General features: G+C 49.6%; 2 protein-coding genes across 2 annotated transcripts in view; one reads left to right on the forward strand and one right to left on the reverse strand.

Annotated features, from left to right (window-relative positions):
- The window catches only part of UCK2 (uridine-cytidine kinase 2), a 74,749-nt gene extending 71,414 nt beyond the window's left edge, over nt 1-3,335 (reverse strand). Inside the window, exon 1 of the mRNA XM_059145428.1 lies at nt 3,202-3,335. Coding sequence (XP_059001411.1) covers nt 3,202-3,300 — 99 coding nt within the window. The 5' untranslated portion in view covers nt 3,301-3,335. The remainder of the gene's footprint in view (nt 1-3,201) is intronic.
- On the forward strand, nt 3,299-12,220 carry LOC131814469 (splicing factor 3A subunit 2-like). The gene is made up of 3 exons (XM_059145399.1): nt 3,299-3,643; nt 4,226-4,329; nt 12,012-12,220. Exons 1-3 carry the CDS (start codon nt 3,299-3,301, stop codon nt 12,052-12,054), a joined length of 492 nt encoding a protein of 163 aa, XP_059001382.1. The 3' UTR covers nt 12,055-12,220.
- The last annotated feature ends 1,383 nt before the right edge of the window (nt 12,221-13,603 follow it).

Genomic DNA, 13,603 nt, shown 5'->3' on the forward strand with positions numbered 1-13,603 from the left:
TGGAGAGTGGCCCAAGGTTTCTGACACAGCCAGAACTAGAGCCAAGGAAGCCCACTCTCATGGCAGTGTGAAGAAGCAGATGGAGAAGCTATTTTAATCCGCCAAGGAAGAAGTCACAGCAAGAAGAGGGAATGGCCCCCGCTGTCAAAGCCATACAGGCAGGTAGAGAAGTTTACACTACTTTTTCCCCTCTTCCAATGGGACTTCCTGCTCTCTCCACACCTATCCTTTAGGGGAAAGGTGAGAACCTGGTTTTTAACACAGATCAGAGCAACTTTCTCAACGCACTACAATTTTCAGACGAGTTTTTAACAATGACTTGCCAGGTCAGCCTGGTGAAGCTTGTCTCAAGTTCTACGCATGCTCACTTATCAAACAAACTGGAAAATGTGATCTACGGAGCCGCAATCACTATTTTCACCTTGTACAACCAAAATAATTTAGTCTGAGAGACAATGCTTGAACTTAGGGCAGCCTCAACATTAACATAAATTAGAGCCCTCAAGAGAAACTGAACTGGGGGCTGTTTTTTTCTTATAAAGGAAGGATGGGGGAGGGGGCTCCAGATCTATAGGGCTGGGCCCAGGGTACAAAGCAATCTGCATTTCCATTTCCCTTTGAATCAAGCACTTCTGAAACCATTCCATGGTCATTTCCAAGCAGCCCGTTTCCAAGGTGAAGGTTGTAAACGTGTGTCCCTCCCTGCCCCCTAGCACCTTAGTCTTACTTTTCCTTAGTTAAGTCTTCCCTAACAAAGCAACAGCAGGCAGCAGAGAGCACCAGCCTAGAACCCTAAAATATGACCTGAATACATTATTTGCCTCATCTGGAAGTGATGAGACTAAGCGTTGGACTAACTTTTGGGACTCTGAGGTTCCTTCTAGCTCTAAAATTGTCAGTTTTGATGATGTTCTTGGATCCTCTGGCTTCCTCCAAATTCTTTAAACAAGCGCATAATAAAAACCCAGGGAACAGAGGATGAATCTGGCTTCCAGATCCTCTTGCCCTACTATGCTCAGACTTCCAAAAGAGGTCCAGCCTGTTGATGCTGATAATCCTCTAAAAGGGAAAAAAAAACTTGTAATTTTTTAATTCCTTGCAGGAAAGGCATTAAGGCCTGGAATAAGAGAACCAAGATAAAATTGCAGCAAATGAACTATAATATGGAATTCCAGAAGTCCAATGCTCCTTTGGACTTCTTTTACAATAACAACAACAACAACAACAAAAACTGGTTAGTCTTAGACAATGACATAGTATATATCGGTGCCCAAAGTATACAACATGCTTTACCCTGTTTGCTTTTTTTCTCTTCCAGCTGACTTCTTGCTCTCTCTAGACCTATCCTTCTGGAGGAAATACAAAAATCTGGTTTTGAAGAGAGAGTTTCTTGAGAGTTTCTATCATCTTCCCCCTTGATGAGAATCCCAGGGACAGCAGTTACTACTCCCATCATGGCTCACTACCAGCTCCCACTTGACACATTACAGAAGTAACACTTAGGACTTAACACTGAGTATCAACTGAGACCAGGAAATGACTGAGGGCCACAAAAGCTAGGAGAATGGACTGATTCCCCCCTTTAGGGTCTCAGCTTCCTCCTCTATAATGACTTTACCATTTAGATGACTGCCAAGGACACTGTTTCTATATGCCACGGTCATCTGCCAATTTAAGTCTTCCTGCCCCCAGGAGGACGGACCTCAGGTAAGTATTTGGGACCAACTATGCGTCAGACTTCATGCTCGGAGAGCTGGGACAGCCATGAAAAACAAAAAGGTCCCATACAACAGGCATGTGCTATGGAAAGAGGGGAGGGAAGGTAGTCCTAAAAGAACACGGAAAGCTTCCTCAAAGGGCTGGGCATCGTGGGTTTTGCTTTTACGTACTATTTGAAAAAAAAAAAAATGCATTCAGCCTGGCGCAAATGCCACATCAGCTTTGGGGGCCTAACGCTGCCAGATTCCCAGCCCCGGGAGCTAGAGACAGGAGATTAAGTTGATCAGTAAAGAAGTTTCCGAGCGCCAGCGGCCGGGTCCGGGCCCCACGCGCCAAGGGAGTCCAGACCAGGAGGGGGAAATGCGAAGCCAAAATGGAGGAGGGGCTGGAGGAGTCGGCTCGGGCGCGAGAACCTCGTGGCTCGCTCCGCATGGCGCCAAGCAGCCTTCCTGCTCTGCTCTCCCGGGCCCTGGGAGGCAGCATCCCACGTCGCCAGACGCGGCGCGCACAGCCCCGGCCCGCAGGCTCGGCTGGTGGAGGGAGCCCGCGCTCCCGCCGCACCCCGAGGTCGCCAAACGCCCCGGGAAACAAGCACCCACATCTCAGGGGCATCAGGGGAGCAGAGAAAGAAACATCTGGGAGGACTCCACCCTTCACCTGCAGAAAAAGCCCCGGGAAAGCTAAAAAGCCATTTCCCTAGTTTCTCCTTGCCTGGCCGATAAAACAAAGAAAGGCACGTAGGGGAGTGGGACACCCAGAGGATGACCCCTTTCCGTGGACCCAAGACGCGCAAGCCCCGGACACCGAGGGGCCCGGAGCCGGTGCAACTTTCTCATTGAAGTCGGCCACGCTTCCTCTCAGAACCGTGGAACACCAGAAGCCCCGGCGAGGAGCCTTCCGTCGATGGCACCGCACCTAGCCGGCGCTCGGATTTTCCCCAGAAAGCCCTGCAATCCGCAGCCCACGACCGGCTCCCGGCCCCGGGACGCCGCCTCGCGCGTTCTCGCAGCCCGCCGGGTCCGGCTCCCCGGCTCGCCCCGCCCCGGGTCCCCGGGACCTCCCGGCGGGGCTGGGGGGTGGGGGGCGCACCGGGGGCTCGCCGGCGACAGTGTCTCAAGCCCTCTCCCCCACCGTCCGACCCGCCGAGTAAGCACTCGCCTTCCCGGCCGGTGCCCCCATAGGAGCCGGGCCACGAGTTACCGCAGCGGAGAAGAAGAGCGAGCGGGAGCGCGCCAGCCCCGCGACCGGGGGTCGGCGGCAGCCCCCTCCCCGGGCCCCCCGAGGACCGGAACCCCCGCCCGGCCGCCCGGCCGCCGGCCCAGCCCGGCCCGCAGTCGGCGCGGGGAAGACTGGGCGCTGGAGCGCGGCCAGGAGCGGAGGCGCGCGGGCCACGCGGTGGCTGCAGCAACTGACACGGCCCGCGGCCGCGCCACATGCTCCGCCGCCCAGGCCCCGCAGCGCGGCGCCGCGACCCCGCCGTACCTTGCCGCTGGCCGTGCCCCCGCTGACGCCGATCAGGAAGGGCTCGCCGCCGTTGGGCTGCTGGTGGTTCTGCAGGGTCTGCTCGCTGTCCCCGGCCATGGCTGGCGCCGCCCCTCCTCCCGCTGCTGCCGACCGACGCACGCTCCCCGCCCGCGCCCGCGTCGGGCTCCCCCGCTCCCCGCGGCCGCCGCTGGGCGCTGCCCGGCTGCCTGTGAGCCGCCCGGAGCTCGGCCGTGGGGCTGCCTTTCCCGGAGGCGCCGACAGCCTGCCTCTGCCCGCAGCGGCCGGCTCGGTTTACAGCCCAGGCGGAGGTCAGCGTGATGCCGCTGCTCCAATCCGGGCGGGCAGCGCGCTGCTATTCGCCGAGGCGGAGGCGGTGAGGCGTCCGGCCCCAGCCTCCGCCCCTCCCGGGCCCCGCCGCCGCCCGAGGTCTCCCGGAGAGGTGTGAGCCCGGCCCTCCCTCCCCTCCCCCTCCGCCCCCCGCCGAGTTAACCCTTTCCCCGGGGACCTCCGGCCGACCGAGGGCGGAGAAACACGCGCTCGGCGCTTTAATTGGGTGCGCTACCCCCCCTCTTTCAAAGGGGCCACAGAGCTAGGAGGGCGGAATGCCAACGCCCCAGGTTTGGGAAGCAAAATTCGAACAAGCATGGAAGGTTAAGACGCAGCAAAGAGTTAAGGTCATTTGCCCATTATTCAGGCTAAAAACTTGTGTTTTCCCCAAATGAAAAATTTTCCCCCGCCCGTCTGCCAAAATATGTCAGACTCTGGCTTTAAATATTTCCTCTCTTGGAAACACCATCCTCCTTAGTAGGCGACTCCCTAGAGTCCTTGTCCCTAGAGAAGGGTATTGGGGGGTGGGGGGTATCTGAAGGGCGCGCTCCCTCCAAAAAGCAAGGCCCTTTCAAACCATAGTTTGAAGTCACAAAGACTGAGGTTCCTGTGGAATTAGGATTTATGGAAACAGTGAAATAGTAATTAATGCCATTTTGACCCATTAATACCCTTAAGTGAACTGGTTTTTCAGAGATGGGCCATTAGTGACTTGATGACAAAGGCCGGATCCGACAGGGACTCAGAGCAGCCTCCACCTCTGGAGGCGGATTTCTCCATTCACATGCAGTTGCACAAGTGAGTTACATAATCTCCCTGTGCCTCAGTGTTCTCATCTGTTACATGGGAATAATAATGGCACCTTCATCCTAGGATTGTTGCGTTAAATGAATTCTTATAGATAAAGTTCTTAGGATAGGGGCGCCTGGGTGGCTCAGTTCTTGAGTGTCTGCCTTCCACTGGGGTCATGATCCCAGTGTCCTGGAATGGAGCCCCCACATCAGGCTCTTGCTTAGCCCTCTCCCACTCCCCACTGCTTGTGTTCCCCTCTTGCAGTCTCTCTCTGCCAAATAAATAAAATCTTTAAAAAAAAAAAAAAAGTTTTTAAGATAGCAGCTGTCACAGTCTAGGCCCTATGCAAGAGATGGAAGAAAACAGGCTCCTACAAGGCTGGGAGTCCCCCAGAAGGGACTTTTGTTGGGGTAAAGACGGGGAGAGGTAGGACTAGATCAGTAGCTTCTGGCCTCTGCCCCGGTGAATCCGGATCTGATGAGTTGATGTGCTCCTACAGGCTAAAAGAGAGCTTAAGTCAACAGCATTATTTTCAAACTTAGGTACCTTAAATTCAGAATTTTTTTAATTGCTAAAGAAAATTAAGAACATTAGAAAGCACCCATGTTCTTTTCACTTCTGAAATATTTCGTGTCCCTACCCAAAACCAAACTGCACAGAAGCTCAGACAGGAGGCTCAGATGGAGAGAGTGGCTACCTGGGTGGGAGGGGTCAGCTGGAAGGAGGGCGCCTTCCCACATGGCTGTGGGGTGGGTGGGTTTTAGCGGATTCCTAAGGCTGCCTCTTCTCCCCAATGTCGTTTCTCCACTAAAGAGATCTAACAGCCTTCAGAGACTTTTGTGAGCTCTTTATAGCCCAAGATAAAGCCTGTTGGAACTTGGACAACGGGATGGACCCAGAGCTAAGGAGGTAGAAAAAGAAGAGGGTAAGATAATGCCGCATCGCTTCTGAACTTTGCCCCTATCTCCACCTTCCTTCTTTCTCTAGCTTTTTCCCCATGATATTTTATCATAAAATTTTCCAAACATTGAAAAAAAATTTTTTTCAAACATTGAAATATTTTACAGTAAACACTGATAGCACCACCAACTGGACTCTGCCGTGAACACTGGACCATACTCCTCATACTCGTCAGCTACTCGTCCCTCTGTCGGGCCCATTTTGCCTGGAGTTCTTTTTTGCCTTTCCCTTGTTCATTGGAAGTGGCTTCCTCCAAACTGGTTTATACTTTCCTTGCTATTTTTTTTTTTTAATTCCTATATTCCCAGCACCTAGAACAGTTTCTGGCACATGTAGGGCCTTCACAAATATTTGTCGAACAAATGAAGAAACGCCATGTTTCGTTGCCACATTCCCGAGGCCCACTGAGCAGAAAGGCAGCCGGCAGGAAGCACTTATGACGTGTTCACTGAGAATGAATCAGTGACGACTACGGAAGAGGTCAAAAGTACCAACAAGTAAAGTTCACTGCCACCATTTTGAAATGACAGGTGGCATTCCCTAGGGGGTATTTACATGGTTACTGCTCTTAATTCCAAATGTTCTCTTTTCCTGGCATTCCAAGTGACTGTCTACCACTGATCTTGATTATGCGTCTGTGAACTAGTTGAACGAACCCATTAACTGAGCTAACTCGTTACACTTATCTGTACCTTGTTTAAGGATTTTATTTATTCATTTTAAGATTTTATTTATTTCTTTAATGTAATCTCGACTCCCAATGTGGGGCTTGAACTCACAGCCTCAACCAAGATCAAGAGTCACGTGCGGTACCGAGCCAGCCAGGCACCCCTTCTGTACCTTGTTTAATAATTCTGACCTCTGTGCATAAGTTAATATACATGAAAGTGCCTGAAACACACACACACACATACACACAAGCTGTCTATATAAAGGTAAGGCCTAATTAGCAAGGACACCCAGCTGCACTCTGCACTCTCTGTTTTCCCTCTCTTCTGTCCCTAGGGCTGCCTTACTTACAGGTAAGGAAGTTACCCTAGTCCATTTAAATTAAGAGTATCCTGAGCACTGGTGACCTCGACAAGGATTTTTGCATCTCTGCTCTCTATAAAGCCAGCTAGGCTGTCTGTGCTATTCCCTGTGCTGTGTCATCCTCTCTCAGGAGCCTGGTCACCAAATCCCATAGCTGGGGACGTTCAAATCACGTTTGAGTCTCCCAGAGAAATTACACTGCAGATTCTGAATTAAGTGATTTCCAACTGTCCTCCCTCCCCTCCCACCAGGAAAAAAAATCAAATGTGTTCAATAAAACCCAGAGTTAGAATAGATTCAAGGGAATACTATTTTCTAGGTATCTGTGATCATTTTCATTTATATTTAGATTTCCGTCTGATCAAGTTCTGGCCTAGTCAACATATGGCAATGAAATCAGCATGAGTGTGCAGCTATAGCCAAAGAATGAGAGACAGGGCGGCTCACAGGCCTCATCTGCCTGCCTTCCTTCTAAGTGGCTGTAGGTCTGCACCAGACAGGGAACACTACATTTTATCTCCATTGGGAAAGTTCTACCTCTAGGTGCCTCACAAATCATGGCTAATGCTCTAATTGTTTATCCCATTTCCAAACCAGAAAAAAAAAAAGGTTATCAAAACTTTAGCTTGTCTCTGAGACATTGTAGTTGCCTTTATTGCCTTTTATCAATCAGTAATTGCTTGGACAGATCACAAATACTGTTCTGAAAAGACGACCAGATGATGCAGGGGAGCTGCTTACCTCTAGCTCTGTGATCTTAATCACATTCTTAGATGCTGTTGGCTGCCAAGATGCAGCCGGCTCAAACCCCAGCAGCAGCAGCAGGGAATACAAAAGCTTGGACCCCATCCCACAGCTAAAGAATCCAAAACTTCATGGGCGGAGCCCAGCAATCTGGGTTGGATAAGCCCTTCTGGTACCTCTTCGCACCCACCTAAGGTTGAGAAAACACTGATGTAGTGGAAACAAGACAATGACCTCTAGTTGGGAAGGCAAGGATTACATCCCTGCTTTGTTGCTACTTTGTAACCTTTGGTAACTTACTTCATTTCTATGGACTTCAGTTTCTTTAGCCTTTAATTGATACAGGGCTTGTAGGATGCTTGTGACAATGAAGACTGTATCTGGGTCTACAGCAGTTGTCAAATGCCATTTCTCTCCCCTTCTATTCAATCACAGATCATGGCTCTTCCCCTAGAAGTCCCACCATTTAGGGATTAGGAGCTCCAAAGATAAGAATTCCTAATCCCCAAGGTTACTTTAAGGTAAAAAACAAACAAACAAACAAACAAACACGAAAAACAAAAAAAAAAAAAGGTAATATTCAGAACACGCAAATCTACAGATAGAAAGTAGATTGGTAGTTGCCTACAGCTAGGGTGGTTAGGAAGGAAATGGGATTTCTTTTTATTTATTTATTTATTCAAATAGCCTCCACACCCAAAGTGGGGCTTGAACTCAGGACCCTGACATCAACAGTCAGTGTTCTACTGACGGAGTCAGCCAGGTGCCCACAGGATTTCTTTTTAATTTTTTTAAAGATTTATTTACTTCTTCTTTTAGAGAGAGAATGCAGGGAAGAGCAGAGGAAGGGGGGCAGGAGAATCTCGAGCAGATTCCCTGCCGGGTGCAGAGCCCGATGCGGGATTCCTTCTCACAACCCTCAGATCACGACCTGAGCCAAAATCAGGAGTCTGCATATAACTCACTGAGCTACCCAGGCATCCCTCTCTTTGTTCTTCTTTTTTGAATTTATTTTAGAGACAGAGAGAGCAGAAGCAGGGGGTGGGACAGAGGGAGAGAAGCTTAAGCAGGCTTCATGCTCAGCATGGGTTCCATATGGGGCTTTGTCCCACGACCCTGAAATCATGACCTGAGCCAAAATCAAAAGGCAGATGCTTAACAGATTGAGCCACCCATGTGGCCCCCTCTTTTTAGGAAAATGTTCTAGAATTGACTATCTTAGTGGTTGCACAACTTTGATATTCATAAGAACCACTGAATTGTAGAATTTAAATTGATGAATTATATGGTATGTGAATTGTATCTCAATAAAGCTGTTTAAAAGATTAAACAGAGAGACTAAGAATTAAAAAGAGTATCATAAGACTTTATAACTTCTGAAATGTTACATAAATGCACATTTTGTTGATTTCATTATATTCAACATATTGATTTTTGTGCATACAGCTTTCCCCTGCAAAGATAATAGTCATATGAGGGCAGAGGGAGAGAGCATCTGAAGCAGGCTCCACTCCCAGTACAGAGCCAACATGGGGCTCAATCAATGTCATGATCCCAAGATCACTACCTGAGCCGAAATCGAGAGTCCCAGACTTAGAACTGTTAACGTACAGATTTTCGTTCCATATAGATTTTCCAGTTTTTGCCTCCTGTCCCCATACTAGGATATATTTTCTAACAAGATGCTATGAAAGTAGGACTGGGATATCGTCAGGGGTTTAGGGGTCTCGCCCAGACGCTACCAGGCGCCCAGGAAGAGCAAGCTCCTGGCAACCCCATTTTGTTCACTCTCTGCGTTCTAAGCCTTTTAGCTTCATCCTGTTCCCAGGGCTTCTCCCAGACCTGCGTCTGACCCTTCCTTTCTTGTCCTGTCCCCAGACTAAACCTTTGCTCTCCTGCTGCAGAAGTGCAGTGACTTCCTTCACTTCCCCTAGTGAGCCGCCAGGTCATCTTCTCTGTAAATGCCCCATCCCCCACCACGGCGCCCCCCGCCTCACCCTGGCACTGATACTCTTTCTGTCACACCGTAAGTGATGCCCTGGAGCTGGGGATGAACAAGAGTGGGACGGGGGTTTGACAAGGGAGACCCTAACGGTGCAAAACGTAAGGAGGCTCTGACTTCCAGAGGGAGCAAGGGCCGGTGTAGGGGCAGCCTTGAGAACGAGCCCCTCCTTATGGGTTGGCTCTGAGTGCCTTCCTTGCTTCACCCCAGTCCCAACCCTGGTGAGTAGCCAAAGGTGAAGCAGTGGGTTGTGTGGCTGATGGCAACCGTCTTAAAGGAGTAGTTAACTCTGGTCTGGTGGCTTGTATGAGATGGGTGGCCCAGGATGGCCGGTCTGACTGTCCTTGAGATGACGGCCTGAAGCTCCAACTCGTGTTGGAGGCCAAAGGAGATGAACAGATCCCGGCAAATTAGTCTTTGCTCAGGGTTCAACTGGTCTCTCTCTTTCTTTTTCTTTCTTTCTTCTTAAGTGGTATTTCTCTGTATAGTTATTTTGGTGTGCCCAAGTGAATTCTCCCCAGGTCATTAGGAGGGAAAATTAGTTAAATTCTGCTTTGTAATGAAATTACAGCTGTTCCCGGGGTGGGGGGGGGGAGGCCTAAGGCTTAATGGGAGGAAAGCTAGTGTTTCAGAAATATTTTTAGTCACAGACTAAAAAAAACTAACAAAAGCAACAGATTCCCCAGGAAAACATGTGCCCACGCATGCACACAAGTAGAATTTTGAGTATAACTTACTCAGACCCTACGTCACCCCAGTTGTCAGTCTGGTAGCCAGGAGAGGAAGTAGGGGTGAGGGCAGCTTCTGAGGAGAGCATCTCAGAAGTGTTAGCTCTTCTTAGGGAATATGGGCCGCCTCTGCAAGCATAGAGGGGCTGGGGGCATGGTTGTTGCACAGGCGATATGCTCAAGGTCATCCATCCGGGTATCCCATATTTTAGGACCCTCGAGTTTTGTCATGAAGGCCCTGATGTTCTCCTAACCCTTCTGCCTTAGCTGACCAATGCAAACAGTTAAGGAGCCCTAAGGCTCTCACAGTTAGTTTTTTAGCCTGCCACTCAAACGTGCCTGCCCTTCTACTGCAAGAGATCAGGGACTCTTTGGAAGCTACCAGAGGTGTTCTGACTCTCACTTAACCATTGACTCCTTGCTAACAGAAGAGTATCACTACAACTTTAAAACAAGCCAACTCTACTGTCTTTGGAGGCTTTGGTCCTCCATATATATTTTTTTAAGATTTTATTTATTTATTTGACAGAGAGAGAGCACAACCAGGGAGAGCAGCAGGCAGAGGGAGAAGCAGACTCCCCACTAAGCAGGGGGCCCAATGCGGGACTCACATTGGATTATGGATCGCCTTGGATTATGACCTGAGCAGAAGGCAGATGCTTCACTGACTAAGCCGCCCAGGTGCCCCAGGTCCCCATATTTTGAAAGGCCTTAGCCTTTGTGCCTGCTACAAGCTCTGCCTTCTACCAGGACATCTTCCCAGGTCACCCCTAGGGAAACCTACCAGCTGGGTCACCACCTTGTGCCGTGTCCCAACCGGGACAGCATTCTACTCTTCAGCTGGGCAGAGATGAGCCAGTCTTAAATTCCCATCTGACCACCCATTTTCTTGGACCACTCTTCATACCATTTGTGGTAATCTGGGCACCCTAAGAAGCCCGTGCCAATAGGATTAAAGACGGGGGAGTGCCTGTGAGAGGAAATGGCTGTGAGAGGAAATAGGAAGGAGCCAGAAGAGCCTGGGAGAGAGATCCTTCAGACCACAATATGGGCTTGACCCCGAGTATGGGAGAGACACAGAGACAGGGAAGGGTGGGCTGAAGCATTCTAGACTACCACAGAGACTAAGAAGTTTCAGCCAACCTGTTGTGAGTCCTTAAGTCAAAGTTGTTAGCAAACACAAGAACCTCCTATCTCCTAGGAATGGCTCCACCTTAGTAGTCCAACGACATACAGTTGGTGGCTTAGAGTAGCCCAGCGGAAGCATGGCCGGGGAACAAAGGAGCCATGTATTTCAGGCACAAGAGCTAGGGCTCTTGGTCGATATTCTTTGTAGGCAGAGCTCTTGGAGGCATATCTTCAGGCCATCGCAAACTGATAGTGAAGTACTAAAATATCCAATTGAAATTATTGAATTATCTATTGCGGGATGCATTCAAAGATCCAGCCAGCTCTCAAGTCTCCCTTGTCTTTTGTTGTGTTGTTGTTGTTGTTGTTTTGAACGATCTTGAGGTCTTATTTATTTATTTATTTTTTTAAAGTAGGCTCCAAGCCCAGTGTGGAACTCAACTCAGGACTTTAACTCACAACCTGAGACCAAGACCCGAGCTAAGATCAAGAGTTGGTTGCTTGACCCACTGAGCCCACCTGGGCGCCCCTATATTGTTGTTGTACCCAACACGTTGGGTACTTGTACCCAAGTACCTTTCTCCTGGCCTTCCTTCTTTTTCTGATCATTTTCCTTCACCGCTTCAGGAAGCCAGCTCGGCTCTTTGAGTGATTAATACACTCCAGACGTACCTTCATCCTCGTGGAAAGAATCTTGCCTTTCCCTTGCTTGTTTACAGCAATGCCAACAGCACACTGGGCAACACTGTGGACCCTTCCAGTTTTGTCATGGCGCCACATGTTCCTTTTTGAACAGTGCCCATTCCCCTGCTGTCCACAGTATCCCCTTGTTGATTCGCATGTATGCAGCTAAAGGAACAGCTCCGTGTTTTCTAAAAGGTCTCCAGAACACGCAGCAGGTTATCTCTCCTCTTTCCCTTCGTCTTGGTCTTTTTGGCGAATTGCTGGAAAATGGCAGTTCTGGCCAAAACGCTGTCTTGTGCTTTTCCCTGGGCTCTCGTGGGTCTCTGAGGTCCCCTCGACCCATGTGTAACATCCAAGTCAGCCAAGAACGTGGGAGCTTACCTGAGCCACTCTTTCTCTCTCACTTCCAGGAGTCCCCTACTAAATTTCTGGCTGCTTCACCTCTTGTTCTGAAGGAGACCCTCATCTGTGCCTCAGCACCCCTGCTCATTGCTGGCAAGCCTGGCGGTGGGGGGGGGGGCTTTGGCCCCCACACCCAATGGACTCTGACTCGTCTTGCAAAATTGAAAACTTCCCAGTGAAATAAAACCCGACAAAATGAGATTCCAGGCTCTGATACTTTCCGCAGTGAATTCTCCCCAACATTCAAAGGAAGGTTAATACCAAGATGATACAGACCCTACCAGAGAGAAAAAAAACCACGGAACACTTCACAACTCATTTTACGAGACCGGCATCGCTGTAGCACGAACGTCTAACAACATGCTACAAAAACGTTAAATTAAAGGCCAGGGTCTCTTATGAGAACACGTAAAAATCCCGAACACGATTTTGACAAACCAAATCTAACACTACACCACAGCCCCAGTTTTGTTCATTTAAAAAACGTAAGGTTGGGACCTTACATTTTTTGTGGGTTAAAGCCTCTGCCTTCGGTTCAGGTCATGATCCTGGGGTCCTGGGATCAAGCCCCGCATCGGGCTCTCTGCTCAGCAGGGAGGCTGCTCCCCCTTTCTCTTTCCCTTTCTCCCTCTCTGCCTAATTGTGATCTCTGTCTGTCAAATAAATAAATAAATAATCTTAAAAAAAATTAAAAATTAAAAAAAAAAAAGCAAGGTCACAGGGTGCCTGGGTGGCTCAGTGGCCTTCAGCTCAGCTCATGATCCCTGGGATCGAGCCCCCCCCCCACCCAGGGCTCTCTGCTCAGCAGGGAGCCTGCTTCCCCCTCTCTCTCTGCCTGCCTCTCTGCCTACTTGTGATCTCTGTCTGTCAAAACAAAACAAAACAAAAAGTAAGGTCAGTTTAATATTTGAAAAATCTATACTTTAAATAATCTAGGTCTCGCTCAAAAACAATGTACAATGATTATTATTATTATTTTTTTTTTTTTTTTTTACGATTTTGAGAGAGACTAAGGGAGGGAGAGAGCACGAGTGGCGGTGTGGGGAGGGGAAGGAGCAGAGAGAGAGGGAGAAGCAGGCTCCCCACTGAACAGGGAGTCCCACTCAGGGCTGGATCCCAGGACCCTGAGATCATAAGCTGAGCTGAAGGCAGATGCTTAGGGGACTGAACCAGCCAGGTGCCCCAGTCGTTGTATCTTTAGATACGGATAAATCCTATGCTAAGTAAGAAGGAGTAGAGCTCCTCATTACCCCTCACTATGAAAAGAACTCTTTCCTGGGCATCTGCCTTCTGCTCGGGTCATGGTCCTGGGGTCCTGGGATCGGTCGGAATCTGGCTCCCTGCTTGGCAGAGAGCCTGCTTCTCCTTCTCTGACTGTTCCTCTGCCTGCTTGTGCTATCTCTCTGTCAAAAAGGAGGGGGGGGGGGCGGCACCTCGGTGGCTTAGTCATTAAGTGTCTGCCTTCAGCTCAGGTCATGATCTCAGGGTCCTGGGATCACCCCATGTCAGGCTCCTTGCTCAGCAGGAAGTCTGCTTCTCTCTTTGCCTCTCCCTTCTACACACCACTCCTGCTCATGCTGTCACTCTCCCCCCCTACCAA

Source organism: Mustela lutreola, chromosome 14, assembly GCF_030435805.1.
Source record: "Mustela lutreola isolate mMusLut2 chromosome 14, mMusLut2.pri, whole genome shotgun sequence".
Classification (NCBI taxonomy): Eukaryota; Metazoa; Chordata; class Mammalia; order Carnivora; family Mustelidae; genus Mustela; species Mustela lutreola.